The sequence below is a fragment of the Phyllobates terribilis genome, unplaced genomic scaffold (genome assembly GCF_046119375.1).
Source record: "Phyllobates terribilis strain yellow unplaced genomic scaffold, ASM4611937v1 Scaffold_5__5_contigs__length_657084704, whole genome shotgun sequence".
In the NCBI taxonomy this organism is placed as follows: domain Eukaryota; kingdom Metazoa; phylum Chordata; class Amphibia; order Anura; family Dendrobatidae; genus Phyllobates; species Phyllobates terribilis.
Window position 1 is genome coordinate 355356440 of NW_027362765.1, and position 18414 is coordinate 355374853.

Sequence of the window (18414 nt, forward strand, 5' to 3'; positions counted from 1 at the left end):
ATAATACAGGAGGTAACTCAGGATCAGTAATGTAATGTATGTACACAGTGACTGCACCAGCAGAATAGTGAGTGCAGCTCTGGAGTATAATACAGGATGTAACTCAGGATCAGTAATGTAATGTATGTACACAGTGACTGCACCAGCAGAATAGTGAGTGCAGCTCTGGAGTATAGTACAGGATGTAACTCAGGATCAGTAATGTAATGTATGTACACAGTGACTGCACCAGCAGAATAGTGAGTGCAGCTCTGGAGTATAATACTGGATGTAACTCAGGATCAGTAATGTAATGTATGTACACAGTGACTGCACCAGCAGAATAGTGAGTGCAGCTCTGGAGTATAATACAGGAGGTAACTCAGGATCAGTAATGTAATGTATGTACACAGTGACTGCACCAGCAGAATAGTGAGTGCAGCTCTGGAGTATAATACAGGAGGTAACTCAGGATCAGTAATGTAATGTATGTACACAGTGACTGCACCAGCAGAATAGTGAGTGCAGCTCTGGAGTATAATACAGGATGTAACTCAGGATCAGTAATGTAATGTATGTACACAGTGACTGCACCAGCAGAATAGTGAGTGCAGCTCTGGAGTATAGTACAGGATGTAACTCAGGATCAGTAATGTAATGTATGTACACAGTGACTGCACCAGCAGAATAGTGAGTGCAGCTCTGGAGTATAATACAGGATGTAACTCAGGATCAGTAATGTAATGTATGTACACAGTGACTGCACCAGCAGTATAGTGAGTGCAGCTCTGGAGTATAATACAGGATGTAACTCAGGATCAGTAATGTAAGGAATGTACACAGTGACTGCACCAGCAGAATAGTGAGTGCAGCTCTGGAGTATAATACAGGATGTAACTCAGGATCAGTAATGTAATGTATGTACACAGTGACTGCACCAGCAGAATAGTGAGTGCAGCTCTGGAGTATAATACAGGAGGTAACTCAGGATCAGTAATGTAATGTATGTACACAGTGACTGCACCAGCAGAATAGTGAGTGCAGCTCTGGAGTATAATACAGGAGGTAACTCAGGATCAGTAATGTATGTACACAGTGACTGCACCAGCAGAATAGTGAGTGCAGCTCTGGAGTATAGTACAGGATGTAACTCAGGATCAGTAATGTAATGTATGTACACAGTGACTGCACCAGCAGAATAGTGAGCGCAGCTCTGGGGTGTAATTCAGGATGTAACTCCGGATCAGTAATGTATGTACACAGTGACTGCACCAGCAGAATAGTGAGCGCAGCTCTGGGGTGTAATTCAGGATGTAACTCCGGATCAGTAATGTAATGTATGTACACAGTGACTGCACCAGCAGAATAGTGAGTGCAGCTCTGGAGTATAATACAGGAGGTAACTCAGGATCAGTAATGTAATGTATGTACACAGTGACTGCACCAGCAGAATAGTGAGTGCAGCTCTGGAGTATAATACAGGAGGTAACTCAGGATCAGTAATGTAATGTATGTACACAGTGACTGCACCAGCAGAATAGTGAGTGCAGCTCTGGAGTATAATACAGGAGGTAACTCAGGATCAGTAATGTATGTACACAGTGACTGCACCAGCAGAATAGTGAGTGCAGCTCTGGAGTATAGTACAGGATGTAACTCAGGATCAGTAATGTAATGTATGTACACAGTGACTGCACCAGCAGAATAGTGAGCGCAGCTCTGGGGTGTAATTCAGGATGTAACTCCGGATCAGTAATGTATGTACACAGTGACTGCACCAGCAGAATAGTGAGCGCAGCTCTGGGGTGTAATTCAGGATGTAATCCATGAAAAGGCAGAATAAAGCAATTTCAGAAGAAATAGCCTCCAGACTTTTATTTCGAAAAACGTCTCCTGACCTCAGCTCCTAAGAAATTATAAGGAAAGCGGTGGCTGTATTTAGCGCTGCCAAGGTTTAAAACAAGCGACATCACTGGAGAAATTGTCATGTGAACGGGTCTTTAATGTTTTGCTATACGTTTCACAGCTATTCCAGCTCCTTCATCAGGCTAAATGCAGCCACCAATTTCCTTTTAATTTGTAAGGTATCTCTGGATCCTTGGACGGGATCCAGCGGGAGGAGCAGCGGCCATCGGATAAACAATACACCTGTCACAGTGATCTGCCTGGAGATGGCGATCTGTTTTCCGTCTGATCTGCGCTTTCTGTCTTTCTTACTAAATGACCTCAGATCCTGTGATGTACGAGACATAAACTGTAACAAGAGAAACCAATAGGGGAAAAGTGATAAAGGGTGAAGATCTATACATAAATCTTATGGACGCCACTATGAGAGGTCCGCGCTGCCGGGTGACGAGGAGACGCCCACATTATAATATATTCTCCTCCCTCCACACAGGAGCCGTCGCTGAGACGCCGATCACTCACCTGCCCCTGGGCAACGACCCCTCTTCTAATAAAAGAGCCCAAATCTGATGAGTCCCGGCCATCGCGATCCACAGCAGCCCTGAAATACAGGAAAGAACCGACACGCGGTATATCAGTGCTGGAGCGTCATATCAGAGCAGGAGCGTCCGATCAATGCTGGAGCGTCATATCAGAGCAGGAGCGTCATATCAGAGCTGGAGCGTCATATCAGAGCTGGAGCGTCATATCAGAGCTGGAGCGTCATATCAGAGCTGGAGCGTCATATCAGAGCTGGAGCGTCATATCAGAGCTGGAGCGTCATATCAGAGCAGGAGCGTCATATCAGAGCTGGAGCGTCATATCAGAGCTGGAGCGTCATATCAGAGCTGGAGCGTCATATCAGAGCTGGAGCGTCATATCAGTGCTGGAGCGTCATATCAGAGCTGGAGCGTCATATCAGAGCTGGAGCGTCATATCAGAGCTGGAACGTCCGATCAGAGCTGGAACGTCCGATCAGAGCAGGAGCGTCCGATCAGAGCAGGAGCGTCCGATCAATGCTGGAGCGTCCGATCAGCGCTGGAGCGTCATATCAGCGCTGGAGCGTCATATCAGAGCTGGAGCGTCATATCAGTGCTGGAGCGTCATATCAGTGCTGGAGCGTCATATCAGAGCTGGAACGTCCGATCAGAGCAGGAGCGTCCGATCAGAGCAGGAGCGTCCGATCAATGCTGGAGCGTCATATCAGCGCTGGAGCGTCATATCAGCGCTGGAGCGTCATATCAGCGCTGGAGCGTCATATCAGCGCTGGAGCGTCATATCAGCGCTGGAGCGTCATATCAGCGCTGGAGCGTCATATCAGCGCTGGAGCGTCATAAGAGGGGCTGATATCAGTCACATATGGTGTAATGTCTGGAGGTTATATCAGTACTGGAGCGTTATAAGAGGGGCTGATATCAGTCACATATGGTGTAATCTCTGGAGGTTATATCAGTACTGGAGCGTTATAAGAGGAGCTGATATCAGTCACATATGATGTAATGTCTGGAGGTTATATCAGTACTGGAGCGTTATAAGAGGCTGATATCAGTTACATATGGTGTAATGTCTGGAGGTTATATCAGTACTGGAGCGTTATAAGAGGGGCTGATATCAGTCACATATGGTGTAATGTCTGGAGGTTATATCAGAACTGGAGCGTTATAAGAGGGGCTGATATCAGTCACATATGGTGTAATGTCTGGAGGTTATATTAGTACTGGAGTGTTATAAGAGAGGCTGATATCAGTCACATATGGTGTAATGTCTGGCGGTTATATCAGAACTGGAGCGTTATAAGAGGGGCTGATATCAGTCACATATGGTGTAATGTCTGGAGGTTATATCAGTACTGGAGCGTTATAAGAGGGGCTGATATCAGTCACATATGGTGTAATGTCTGGAGGTTATATCAGTACTGGAGCGTTATAAGAGAGGCTGATATCACTCACATATGGTGTAATGTCTGGAGGTTATATCAGTACTGGAGCGTTATAAGAGAGGCTGATATCAGTCACATATGGTGTAATGTCTGGAGGTTATATCAGTACTGGAGCGTTATAAGAGGCTGATATCAGTCACATATGGTGTAATGTCTGGAGGTTATATCAGTACTGGAGCGTTATAAGAGGAGCTGATATCAGTCACATATGGTGTAATGTCTGGGGGTTATATCAGTACTGGAGCGTTATAAGAGGCTGATATCACTCACATATGGTGTAATGTCTGGAGGTTATATCAGTACTGGAGCGTTATAAGAGAGGCTGATATCAGTCACATATGGTGTAATGTCTGGAGGTTATATCAGTACTGGAGCGTTATAAGAGGCTGATATCAGTCACATATGGTGTAATGTCTGGAGGTTATATCAGTACTGGAGCGTTATAAGAGGAGCTGATATCAGTCACATATGGTGTAATGTCTGGAGGTTATATCAGTACTGGAGCGTTATAAGAGAGGCTGATATCACTCACATATGGTGTAATGTCTGGAGGTTATATCAGTACTGGAGCGTTATAAGAGAGGCTGATATCAGTCACATATGGTGTAATGTCTGGAGGTTATATCAGTACTGGAGCGTTATAAGAGGCTGATATCAGTCACATATGGTGTAATGTCTGGAGGTTATATCAGTACTGGAGCGTTATAAGAGGAGCTGATATCAGTCACATATGGTGTAATGTCTGGGGGTTATATCAGTACTGGAGCGTTATAAGAGGCTGATATCACTCACATATGGTGTAATGTCTGGAGGTTATATCAGTACTGGAGCGTTATAAGAGAGGCTGATATCAGTCACATATGGTGTAATGTCTGGAGGTTATATCAGTACTGGAGCGTTATAAGAGGCTGATATCAGTCACATATGGTGTAATGTCTGGAGGTTATATCAGTACTGGAGCGTTATAAGAGGAGCTGATATCAGTCACATATGGTGTAATGTCTGGAGGTTATATCAGTACTGGAGCGTTATAAGAGGCTGATATCACTCACATATGGTGTAATGTCTGGAGGTTATATCAGTACTGGAGCGTTATAAGAGAGGCTGATATCAGTCACATATGGTGTAATGTCTGGAGGTTATATCAGTACTGGAGCGTTATAAGAGGCTGATATCAGTCACATATGGTGTAATGTCTGGAGGTTATATCAGAACTGGAGCGTTATAAGAGGAGCTGATATCAGTCACATATGGTGTAATGTCTGGGGGTTATATCAGTACTGGAGCGTTATAAGAGGGGCTGATATCAGTCACATATGGTGTAATGTCTGGAGGTTATATCAGTACTGGAGCATTATAAGAGGGGCTGATATCAGTCACATATGATGTAATGTCTGGAGGTTATATCAGTACTGGAGCGTTATAAGAGGCTGATATCAGTCACATATGATGTAATGTCTGGAGGTTATATCAGTACTGGAGAGTTATAAGAGGGGCTGATATCAGTCACATATAACCTCCAGACATTACATCATAGACTGATATCAGCTCCTCTTACAGAGGCATGTAAAAGTTTGTGCATCCCTGGTCAAAATTATTGTTATTGTGAACAGTTCAGCAAGTTGAAGATGAAATGATCTAAAAGGCCTAAAGTTAAAAATGACACATTTCCTTTGTATTTTAGCCAAAAAATAAATAAATAAATATATATATTCTTATAGTCATCTTTTACATTTTATCATCTTTGATGCAATGTCTGGAGATTATACCAGTGCATTTTATCTCTACATTATTAGGACACAGCCATGATCTACGCCCCCAGCTCAGCTGCTTTGTCAGTAGGAGTGTTCTATCCTTTCTCCCATGCTTTACACTGCAGCTCTGCTTGCTCAAATTGGTTACGGGTTACTAATGTAGTTGGAAATGAGTAGAGAATGACACAGATTTTTATTACAGTGAACACAATGATTAAACTAGAAGCAATTTAACGAGAAATAAAATCAGAAATTGGCAGGAGCCTGGCTGTGGGTGTGGCCTGATGGTGGGTGTGGTCTGATGGTGGGTGTGGCCTGGTTACGGGCGGGGCTGTAATATAACATATTCCACTGTTAGTTAAATTTTTTTCGGCGCTATTATTAACGCGGATCGTTTATTTCCTGGGATTTCACCATCCGGACGCCGAGCAGCGGTGACACCAGGGAAAGCGCCAGGAGATGTCACATGATGTCATTATAATGGCTGCTGTTACGTAATACAGTCCCGCTGCATCCTCCTCCGCTCCCTGCTTTGCTTTATTGAGGGCGGGGGGCTTCTTGGATGTCCCGTGGGGGCAGCAGACGTGTCCTGGTGATATGCATCTGTTATCTGTATGTGCAGAGCTTTCATTAATTACAGATAATCCGTGCTGCGATAGTCTGCGGAGAGTCTCTGATATCAGGCGTCTCCCATCGTCCCCTCCCCCGGGTCTTGTTTGTCGATGTGAGGAATCGTGACGGCTGCTTCCCCCATCAGATGTAATTGGCGACTTGCTGACAGCTCATTGTGCCGTTTAATCATAGGGAATATTTATATTTATCACGGTGTGAAGAACAAGTCGCCATCGCAGGTACAGGAACAATGCAGGAAGATTACAGCTCCGGAGGAAGTGAATGGGAGCGAATGCCGAGCATCCAGGCCTGCGAGGACCCCGATCAGGGACACTACTGACCGGTCAGCGGCCGGACATCCTCGCAGGGTCGTCCATGAGCACAAGCTGCTCGGTGCTTCTGAGCTTTCCTGCCATGTCGTTCCTGCAGCCGGCACAGTTGTATCTGCAGGATGGTGGCATATCGGCGGCACATGATGAGGCCCAGTATGGCGATAAGGGCACGTGTCCCTGCAGGAGGCGGCCTACACATATTGTGGATGTGATCCCAGTTACAGGAGGTTTGTCACCAGCCATGTATTGGTTGCCGATTTTACCATTATTTCTCCCGCACATGAAGGAGGCGACAAGGAAACTTACTGATATTCACGCAAAGCTCTGGAACTTGAGGCGACTCCTGGCATCTTCACTCATCTCACCCGACCCGAGCAAGGTGCATGGTAAATATGGAGCATAGTCGCAGCCGGGCGCACGGTCACTGCCAGGATCAGAGGCTATGCCAGATTAAACTTCACCTAAGTTTGATTCCAATGGTCGCACTTGTTTCTATCCCTTTAAAAGTGTTGACTGGACCTGTGGCGATACAGCTTATAATCTTAATCAGCTAGACAAATAGATTTGTTAAGAAATACACTATTATCCTTATGTTGACTTGTGAATGTATGTGTATTTCTGTGGCTGGTCAAGAAGGACAGACCAGTATTTGTATAAAACTGAATGATGACTTCTCTTCGTTTGGAAAACAATGAGGTTTGTTAATATGCTAATGACATATTGTACTAAGCCAGCTAGCAGTGAATGTATAAAGCAGGATGAATACAAACTATGTAAATAGATTAGCTCAAACAATGAGACCTGAGCCCTGTGAGCACGGCACTTTACCCCCAACCTGTGACTGATGACCTTAGCCACATATGTAAATATAAAAAGGGGTTTTCTATCCTGATGCAAAGAGACTTTACAAGGAGTATCAAAGTTCAGACTCTCTTCAGACCATCAGCTTGGTAGTATGGCTTTAACCAAAAAGACAAAGATTTGGATTCTACATGATTCTAGCCTAAGGGTATCGGCCCTGACTGGAAAGATACAGATCTGCTCCATTGACCATCAGAGAGACCATTGATACATTTGGAGAGACCAGGTTGGGACGATGAAGTTACCTGAACCCATTGATCTGGTGTTTGGGGTTGTCAGGAGGGACCCACCAGTTGCCTGGAACTCATGGAGACATTCGGAGAAGCCAGATTGGGACCCACCAGTCATCTGGCCCCATGGAAACTCTCAGAGAGGCCAGGGTGGGATCCTCGGGTCTCCTGGCCTTGTACCTCGATGGACTGCTAGCTTCCTAAGCTTGCCACTATCTTCTCTCTGTGGGGGCCCGCCCGAAGCGGGGGGCCACTGGTTGAGGTAGTCGGCCCTGGAAGTCTCAAAGTTGCAGCTGTTCTATCCCAGGCGGGCGGGCGGAGCGGAAGGGTGAGACTGTGTAATGTTGCACCATCTTGGGTATTTGCTGAGACTGTTCTATCTGTTTATTGTCCGCTTTGTGGTTCAGTAAAGTATTGCCACACAGTGTTACCCTCACCCTGTGTTGTCCGAGTAGTGTTACGCCCACGGAAGACCCCGGGTCGTCACAGAACCAAACAAAAAACTTTACTAGGAGCATGAAAGTTGAGAAAACTGGCTGCTCTGGCTGTCTGCGCTCGTACTGGAAGTGATGACAATACTTTTCTTCTGTCACAGGACCGCTGCAACCAATCACAACAGATCTGGGACACAAAAACATCATCTCTTCAGGTGCTGAAAGCGGCCAGTGCTGGATCCAGGGGGGACATCAGGCGAGTACAGCTCAGCATGTTATTTTTACCACATCCATGACCCCAATAAAGTTTTCATTGATCCCAAACCATCTGTTCAACATAAATAACTGTATAAGATAAAACAGACGCACCTTGAGAGCCAAAAGCAACATCCCATGGCGAGCTGATCGGCTGCTGTTCTCCTGGAGCGCCGCCTTCCTTGTCTACACCTTGACTGCCGGTCCCAGCCACGGTGCTCACCGATAGGGCGTCCAGATCAACCTAGCAGCAAGAAAAGAAAGGACTGAGCAAAGAACATATACAGTGTATGTATTAGGGGAAGATTTCACATCTATAGATATCAAAATACCTATAGATTACCCCCAATATAAAAACCCCCCATTAAAATAGAGGCAAATTCACACAAGACAAATGACCACCAAACAGAGGATTCGCCAACAATCTTATCTATTGTCCCCCTCCTATGACAGTGGCCCGATGATCCGAGCTGGGGACACAGCGACCCGGGGCATTTTGGATGGACAGATAATTTGTACCTTCCTGATGAGGTGGTTTTCCGTATCGGCCACGTAGATGGTTTTATCTCGTATGGCGACGCCTTGGGGGGAATTAAATAAGCAGTGCGAGAAGCCTCCATCCCTCCAGCCGCTGTCAGGACCTGCACACAACACAACATCCGGGCACATTAACAGGCTAATAAGCATTACAGTCATGTGGCATTAAGGCTTTGTATTCACAGACTGGACCCATCACTGATTCTTTCATCCAGGAAGACGGCTCCTGTGCAAATTTCATATTCACTTGCGGGGGTATAGGGCGCAGGAGCTCGGAGAAGTTCCTGAAGAGACTATTATTATCCAGTGTATATACAGAGTATACACGGAGCTCCCTCTAGTGGTGGTGGTGGGCAGACAATATATTTTACACTATGCCGGGGATTTGGAGCTCTGACGCCTTTAATGATATAAGTAATGATTCGGCATCGCTCGTGGTGGAGATTTGGTGTAACCCCTTTACATTTAGGACATCCATGCACTTTTGTGGGGAGCAGTGGCAGTGTCATAAGTAGAAACAGCCGGAATCAGCTCATTAACCCTTAGGATGCTGCAGTTCATAGTAACGATGACATTAACCGTGACCGAGTCATAATAGAGCAGAGCTAAGAAGCAGTTTGCTCCAATGTGTCAGTGAAGGTAAATAGTTTGGAGTCTTAGCTGAGCTAGGACAGGGTTTAAGAAACTTTCAGCTGTGAGATATAATTTATAAAATAAAATAAATGGTGGTAGTACAACACTGTGTTCTGGAAATACAGACCACTATTATCCCGTCCTCACCTCCTACAGTGTGCAAGACTCGGCCGTCCCTGGACACGACCAGGATTCTGTTATGTCCGGTATCAGAGATCACCAAGGTGTCACCTGACGGATCTACGGCCACCTTCCCGGGAAAGAGCAGCGGTGACGGAGGCAGCGAGTCCTTGTACAGCCGCCGCGGTATCCGGTCCTCCTTTATTTCACCTTTCTCCTTGTAGAACTTAAGCGTCATAGAAGTGAAGAGGAACAAGTTCTCCTTGTGTCCTTCTCCGACCAGAGAGAACAAGAGGTTTCCCTGAGGGCCGAGCAGGACGAGGGTGGGCCAGCAAGACACCTGCAGCTCCTGCCACAAGGTGGCGTCAGCGTCGTTCACCACCGGGTGGCTGATGCTGTACCGCAGAACGGCGCTCTTTATATTATCCAGGACGCGCTCGTTAGGAAACTTGGCTGAATGCACCCCGATAACGACCAGTCCGTCTGGAGGAAGAAAGAACGTTAGATCTACCAGAGCTTCAATGTGAGAAGTAAAACAGAACATCCCCACCGATCAATGGAAGAAATGGCCGAGGGAACCAAGGGGGCGCATTTCCTGGTATTTTCCTTTTTATTTCAGATTTTATTAGCGCAATTACATCAGAACCTGCAGGGGCTCATATATTTGTAGAATCGCTGCTGGAGTCCTCCTTTAAGTGATGGTGAATGGTGGAGGATAATGGAGGCCGTGATGAGAAGTGGGCACAGCTATAACCTCCTCGTCCTTCATACTGCCTCCCTCTAGTTCCCTGCTGTCCTGCAGACATATCCTACAACTCTTGTCCCCTTCTGCAGACATGGGGGCTTTAAGTGTCAGCGTTCAGAAGGATGAGACAGTCATCAGTCAATCTCTGATAGGCCACATTGCCATCTGTAGACATGGACGCTCAGCTGAGCATTCGTGTGTTTTCTAGGACCCCTCTAATCCCCTCTCCCAGACCGCTATATAGATGAAGCCCAAAGGACTGGCATTTAAAGGAACCTGTCAGAAGGTTTTTACATACTGAGGTAGCGGTTCGGCCATGTAGGTAATAATATCCAAAGTGGCAGTCATGAGAAATCCAGCATAAGAGCCATATGCAAATCAAGCTGTAAGTGCAAAGGGGCGTGTCGATGTGTGTAGAAGATGCAGTCTAAGTGCACTGACACGACACTTTTCACTTCCTGTCCGATTTATGGCTTCTTTGCTAGATTTCTCCTGACTGGCACATCGGCTCCCTACAGGTTCCCTGATCCTCATCTCTGAAGAGTCAGGAGGCCGTACACACCTGAAGGTTGCTGGATAACTATTCTCGGGTGTGATGGAGTCTGTATCACAGTATAACGCATCAGTACCGCAGGATCTATATACCACATGTATAGTCTAGTTTTAGTATATACTCTATATGTTGCTGAAATAACCTTACAGACTGTACGATGATACAGTACAGATTGCAGTTATGCAGTGACCCCCGGCCCTTGGTTCCTGCGCTAGGCAGGATATAGATAGGATGGGAGCATTCGTGGTACTGTCCACTGAAGAGCCGCAGAACCAGTACCTGAGTCCGAGAACCGCTGCTCCAGGGCGTGCAGGTCAGGGAGGATGTGCATGCAGTTGATGCAACAATAGGTGAAAAAATCCAACAGCACAACCTTCCCTGCGAGGTCCGTGTGTAGGGAGATGGCGCCGTCCGTATTCAGCCATTCTAATCCTGCAAAGTGCAAAAGAGACTAATAAAATACAAGTAAGATAAAAGCAGCAGTGAACGCTCCGTCACAAGCAGCACAACAGTACGGAGAACATCTGATTTCTTATAATCCCAGCGTTCCCTGCCGATGTCTACAAATTGTGCAAAGTGAAGATTATTTTGCGGAGTGGCACAAAGCAGCATCATAACTCCAGGAGGGTCATGTACATAATGATGGGGGTCCTGGTAACCGGCAGCACAACAGAAGAGTAGAGACAGGGCTTTGCTCTTATCGGAAAGAAAAGTGGAAGTGAGCAAGATGCGTTGTGTAACCTGCTGGATTCTAGGCCTGAAAATGAACAGCAGGTTACACTGTTGAGTTTACAATCCTGCAGAGCTGAAATCTCCCAGCATTCCCTCCAGTCCCATCACCGCATCTGCCTATATTCTGTATGTGAGGCCACGTGGTCTGATCGACTGCGCGCCTGAATTTCCACCCACCTGGAGCGGGCTGATGGCCACACATATTGTTTCATAATCGGACGGCCACTGTCTGCTGCCCGGGGGTGCAGATTCAGGGACGCACCAGCTGCACCGTGCGGCTTATGTGTGCACTACGCACAGCGGCTGGAGGCGGGTATGGAGTTTTTTTTTTCCCCCAAAACAGCAGAGGGGCAAATTACAAATGGTGGCGATGGTGGAAAGTTTCATTGTCATTGGTAAATTCTTTGTAGCTTTTGTGGCCATTCTGACCCCATCTGGAGCATCTGTTTATGGGGGAAGGATAGTGCCGTTTATAAAATCTGTGGGCTGGGGACCTATGTATCACCGTACGATCATCCTCACATGTGCCTCTGTAAAGCGAGACAAACATATCCTTATTTCTTAACCAAAGGGATTAAGTTCCTGGGAGCAGCTTGGCTGAGAGAGTCCCGATCAGTGAACAACGTCTCAATGATCAAAGGCAGAACTGAAACATCATCAGAAAACTGATCAGAAAGGAGATAATCACTAATTCACTCACTGCCTGTAACGGGGAAATTGATCATTTCTGATCAGTGATCACTTTCAATGTTCGCTTCTCTTTAAAGGGGTTATTATCAGGGCTGTGGAGTCGGTAAGCCAAACCTCCGACTCCTCAATTTCCATGACTCCGACTCCCTCATACATGGTTCATGTTTAAGTGATGAATTTACTGCAGCACAGATTCATCTCAGCTAAAAGTCCAGACCCTCAGATCAGGAATAGGACATTTCATAACTAACCAAATTATTATGAAAAAATATTCCCCACAAACTGCATTGAACTACTGTACCCAATTTATTATATATTTTAGGAGTTGGAGTCGGTCCATTTTATACCAACTCCGATTCCGACTCCACCAAAATAGACACCGACTCAGACTTCGACTCCACAGCCCTGGTTATTATTGGCATTATATTTATGCTGCCCAAACTCTGAGCAGTATGAATCAGAGTCCGACTACAGCCAGGTATGAGAAAACATTTTGAAAAGCCGTCCAGGGATCATAGGGAGAAACTTGACTAAACCACTGGGCCCCCAGCTGACTTCTCCCCGCCTCGTTCCAGATGATTGACAGACCTCTCACTACGTACAAACACAGGGGAGACCTGTCCATCACCTGGAGTGGAGTGAGAAGCCGGCTCTTCAAGCTAGGTTTTCTCTTAAAAACCAAAGGGCATCAGAGTAAGAAATCGACAAAGCAAACAAAGGTATCCAGCCATCTGGATCTAGAACTTCACCAATTATTAGTGCACCTTAAAATGTTCCAGGCACATTAAAATTATTGCATTAAGACCAGGCAAAAAGTGACACGTTTCGGACAAAGAACGGTAATTCATCATTGCCCATTCTATGTCTGAAACGCTTCTGTTTTCGACTTGATGCAATATTTTTAATGTACCTGGAACCTTTTAAGCTGTACTAATAAATTGGTGAAGTTTTATATCCAAACGGCTGGATACCTTTGTTTCTCTTTTCGGCATCTCAAGTCAAGCAGAGGATTTTACTTTCTACGCTAAGGATCTTCACAGCCAATGTACGGGAGCTGGTTAAATTTGTGCTTATCAGAATAAGAAACACCTGACAGCAACTATACAGCCAATGTCTGGTTCATGCGACCAGGGGTTCGAGCAGCGTTAATATGTCAGGTTACCTTTAAGCACTGAAGGCCTGCGACATCTACACAACATTACAGCACATTGTCCTCTCCAACTTATAACCATCTCAGAATTATTCTGTGCCTAGGACTGGTCACCATATTATCTTCTGGTGATGGATCCGCTCTGCTAATGTAAACCGTGAGGTATGTGGAAGAGGTCCTGAAAAACTGCATTATTAAGAGACAAAACGACATTGTATTTTATGAGGGTATTGCCATTTTCAAGATCTCTTCTTGCTGTCAGTGACGTGAAATATTCTTGTTTAAATTCAGAAGTAGAAAAAAAACAAACACACGCATACAGACCTAAAGTTGGTCAAACACATGAGATACAATATATATTGTAGGATTGCTACTTCCAATAGGTGTCGCTAGAGTTCTAGTCCTCTTCATGTCTGAAGGGGCAATTTGCATATTTAATTTCCCAGAGGAGCATTGCAAGGCTTAAAAGTCTCCTAACATTGTCATGCCAGGCTTGTCATGTCACTTTCCACAAGGAGAAATGTTACACCTTGGATCCATATGGAGACACGTTCTCCACGTCTTAATCATAAAATTACAGATTTTCCTTTGGCCCTGTTGACAACCCTCCCAAATATATAGCCTCCAGTCCCTCACCCCTCGGTGTATAGCCTCCAGTCCCTCACCCCTCGGTGTATAGCCTCCAGTCCCTCACCCCTCGGTGTATAGCCTCCAGTCCCTCACCCCTCGGTGTATAGCCTCCAGTCCCTCACCCCTCGGTGTATAGCCTCCAGTCCCTTACCCCTCGGTGTATAGCCTCCAGTCCCTCACCCCTCGGTGTATAGCCTCCAGTCCCTCACCCCTCGGTGTATAGCCTCCAGTCCCTCACCCCTCGGTGTATAGCCTCCAGTCCCTCACCCCTCGGTGTATAACCTCCAGTCCCTCACCCCTCGGTGTATAACCTCCAGTCCCTCACCCCTCGGTGTATAGCCTCCAGTCCCTCACCCCTCGGTGTATAGCCTCCAGTCCCTCACCCCTCGGTGTATAACCTCCAGTCCCTCACCCCTCGGTGTATAGCCTCCAGTCCCTCACCCCTCGGTGTATAGCCTCCAGTCCCTCACCCCTCGGTGTATAGCCTCCAGTCCCTCACCCCTCGGTGTATAGCCTCCAGTCCCTCACCCCTCGGTGTATAGCCTCCAGTGCCTCACCCCTCGGTGTATAACCTCCAGTGCCTCACCCCTCGGTGTATAACCTCCAGTCCCTCACCCCTCGGTGTATAACCTCCAGTCCCTCACCCCTCGGTGTATAACCTCCAGTCCCTCACCCCTCGGTGTATAACCTCCAGTCCCTCACCCCTCGGTGTATAACCTCCAGTCCCTCACCCCTCGGTGTATAACCTCCAGTCCCTCACCCCTCGGTGTATAACCTCCAGTCCCTCACCCCTCGGTGTATAACCTCCGGCCCAAACCCCCCCCCCCCCCAGTGTATAACACCTGGCCCCTCACCCCATCCATCCGCCTTTACTACCATGTGACCGATCAGCCAGTGGTGCCGATCTCCCTGATACCAGCGCGGTCCTGTAATAGGAGCCACTGGGGTAACAAGTCCATCCATCACATTTCTTCTTCCTGGATCTTCCCCATCACCTTTGAGTGATATTACTGAGAGGTGGAAGGAACTGCAGCAACTCAGCTGCGAAGTGGAGACCCCGTAAAATTACAGAGTGGGGGAGGGGGGGGGTGCTGAGGAGCAGAAAAGTCCCCACAGCTCTGCTGACCCCATAACTGCAGAGTCCAGACCTCCTCTGGTATCAGCACAAACACTGCGCCCCCGCCGGGAGCTTCATGGCCGAGCAGCTGCCTGCAGCCGTACATCACCAAGCACAATGCCGAGAGTCGGATGGAGTGATGTAAAGCTACCACTGGACTCTGGAGGAGACGTGTTCTGTGCAGGGACGGATCGCACGTCTCTATCTACGTCTGATGGAAGAGGCTGGTGATTCCAGGAAGACATTCCCCCCGACTGCATTGTGCCGCTGTACAGATGGTGGAGGGGGATAGTGCTCTGGGCCGCTCATTATCAGGGTCTGGTGACTCCAAGACGTTACCCGCCTGCGGGGCTTAGCGATTACACCACAGTTACCACCTCTGCCTTACACAGTGATGGGGGCAGAGTCTCCACACAGAGCAAACATAGAGGAAGCTCTGTGTAAACTGCGTGCTAGCAAATGCCAGGAGCATGACAAACAAGATGGATGAACTGGAAGCAGAAATATCTACAGGTAACTATGACATAGTGGGAATAACCGAGACATGGTTGGATGAAAGCTGTGACTGGGCAGTTAACTTACAGGGTTACAGTCTGTTTAGAAGGGATCGAAGAAATCGGAAAGGGGCTGGAGTCTGTCTATATGTAAAGACGTGTCTAAAGCCTACAATACGGGAGGATGTATGGGAGGGAAATGAGGAGGGCGAGTCCTTATGGGTGGAGATACATGGGGCAAAAAACAATAATAAAATTATCATAGGAGTCTGTTATAAACCACCAAATATAGCAGAAGCCACGGAAAGTCTATTAATGAGACAAATAGACGAAGTAGCAAAAAATAACGAGGTGATTATTATGGGGGACTTCAACTACCCCGATATAGACTGGGAAACCGAAAGCTGTAGATCTCAGAAAGGAAACAGGTTTCTGTCAATTATCAAAGACAATTATTTGTCACAACTTGTGCAGGAACCAACTAGAGGGACGGCCCTTTTAGACTTAATATTAACTAACAGGCCAGACAGAATAACTGAGGTGCAGGTCGGGGGGCACCTGGGAAATAGTGACCACAACATTATACAATTCCACATGTGCTTCAGTAGGGTGCCCAGCAAGGGAGGCACAAAAACACTGAACTTCAGCTAAGAGATGCCCTTCACCTTATAGACTGGGATAGTATCTTCAGTAATAGGAGCACGGATAGAAAATGGGAAATTTTCAAAACAGTCCTACATAGTCACTGTAGAAGGTACATACCTTATGGGAATAAAAGGGCTAGGAATAGGAGGAAGCCAATGTGGCTAAATAAGGAAGTCAAGAGGGCAATGAAAAACAAAAAAAGGGCTTTCGGTAAACTTAAACAAGAAGGCAACGAGGAAGCGCTAATAACTTATAGGGAAAAAAACAAAATCTGTAAGAAACAAATAAGAATAGCAAAAGAGGAGACAGAGAGACTAATTGCCAAAGAAAGTAAAACGAATCCCAAACTGTTCTTTAACTATATAAACAGTAAAAGGATTAAAACTGATGGCGTTGGCCCATTGAAAAATAACCTGGGTAAAATCCTAGAGGGCGATGAGGGTAAAGCAAACCTACTCAATAGCTTCTTCTCCACTGTTTTCACAAAAGAAAACAATTTATCGGAGGAAATGCAAAGTGATAAAGTAAACCCTCCGCTAAATATCACCCACCTAACCCAGGAGGAAGTTCAGAAACGCATAAATAATATCAAAATAGACAAGTCACCAGGCCCAGATGGCATACACCCCCGGGTACTAAAAGAATTAAGTAATGTGATAGACACACCGCTGTATCTTATATTCAAGCACTCTTTATGGACAGGGACTGCCCCACTAGACTGGCGCCAAGCAAATGTGGTACCAATATTCAAAAAGGGGTCTAAAAGTGACCCTGGGAACTATAGAGCAGTCAGCTTAACGTCTGTTGTGGGTAAATTGTTTGAAGGATTTCTTAGAGATGCTATTGTAGAATATCTTAATGATAATAACTGTCTAACTCCATATCAACATGGATTCATGAGGGATCGCTCCTGATGGCCTTCTACGAGGAGGTGAGCTCACAGCTGGACCGGGGAGAGTCAGTGGATGTTGTAGACCTGGACTTCTCCAAAGCGTTTGATACCGTGCCACACAAAAGGTTGGTCTATAAAATGAGAATGCTTGGTCTGGGGGATAATGTGTGCAAGTGGGTTAATAGCTGGCTGAGGGATAGAAAGCAGAGGGTGGTTATCAATGGAGTAAGCTCAGGGGGTGTCAGGGTTACTAGCGGGGTGCCTCAAGGGTCTGTCTTGGGCCCTATATTATTTAATATATTTATTAATGATCTAGTGGAAGGGTTGCATAGTAAAATAGCAATATTTGCAGATGATACTAAACTTTGTAAAGTAGTTAATACAGATGAGGATAGGGCACAGCTACAGGAGGATTTAGATAAATTGGGGAGTTGGGCCAAAAAATGGCAAATGGGGTTCAATGCCGATAAATGTAAGGTCATGCACATGGGAAAGAAAAACAGCAGTCACCCATACATATTAAATGGGAAACCGTTGGGGAAATCTGACATGGAGAAGGACCTGGGCGTCTTGGTTAATAGCAAATTAAATTGGAGTGCCCAGTGTCAGGCAGCAGCTGCGAAGGCAAATAGAGTCATGGCATGCATCAGAAGAGGAATAGGGGCATATGCTTAGTGATAGTTAATTAATCCAGATTGGTGTCGGGAAGTGAATTTTTTCCTCAATGATGTCAATTGGCCTATACCACATGTTTTTTTTTTTTGTTTTGTTTTTTTTTGCGTTCCCCTGGATCAACGCTGCGGAATAGCTGCAGTGCACAAGAAATAGGCTGAACTGGATGGACGCTTGTCTTTTTTCGGCCTTATAAACTATGTAACTATGAAGCATCATAAAACTACAGTCACAGTCCAGCCGGCAGCTCAGTACCTGGGGAGAAGTCTGGCGCCCTGAGAGCTGCCGCCCGGAGATTCACCTTCTCCAGATACTCCAGCACCAGCCTCTGCCTCTTCTCCTCAGACTCCGCCTCCTGCAGGGCGCCCTCCAGCGGACTCTGCAGCCCCAGCAAATCGTGCAGGCTGCAAGCCGCCATCTTGCTCCACCTCTTTTGAGGTAGCAGCGTCCATGACTTCATGTTC

At 46.4% G+C, this 18414-nt stretch overlaps 1 protein-coding gene across 1 annotated transcript in view; it reads right to left on the bottom strand.

Moving 5' to 3' along the window:
* NHLRC2 (NHL repeat containing 2) overlaps nt 1–18381 on the bottom strand; it is a 49109-nt gene extending 30728 nt beyond the window's left edge. The window contains exons 1-6 of the mRNA XM_073684665.1: nt 18206–18381; nt 11208–11360; nt 9658–10113; nt 8860–8981; nt 8455–8584; nt 2407–2485 (exon numbers count right to left, since the gene is read on the bottom strand). Coding sequence (XP_073540766.1) covers nt 2407–2485; nt 8455–8584; nt 8860–8981; nt 9658–10113; nt 11208–11360; nt 18206–18368 — 1103 coding nt within the window. The 5' untranslated portion in view covers nt 18369–18381. The remainder of the gene's footprint in view (nt 1–2406; nt 2486–8454; nt 8585–8859; nt 8982–9657; nt 10114–11207; nt 11361–18205) is intronic.
* Nucleotides 18382–18414: the final 33 nt, after the last annotated feature.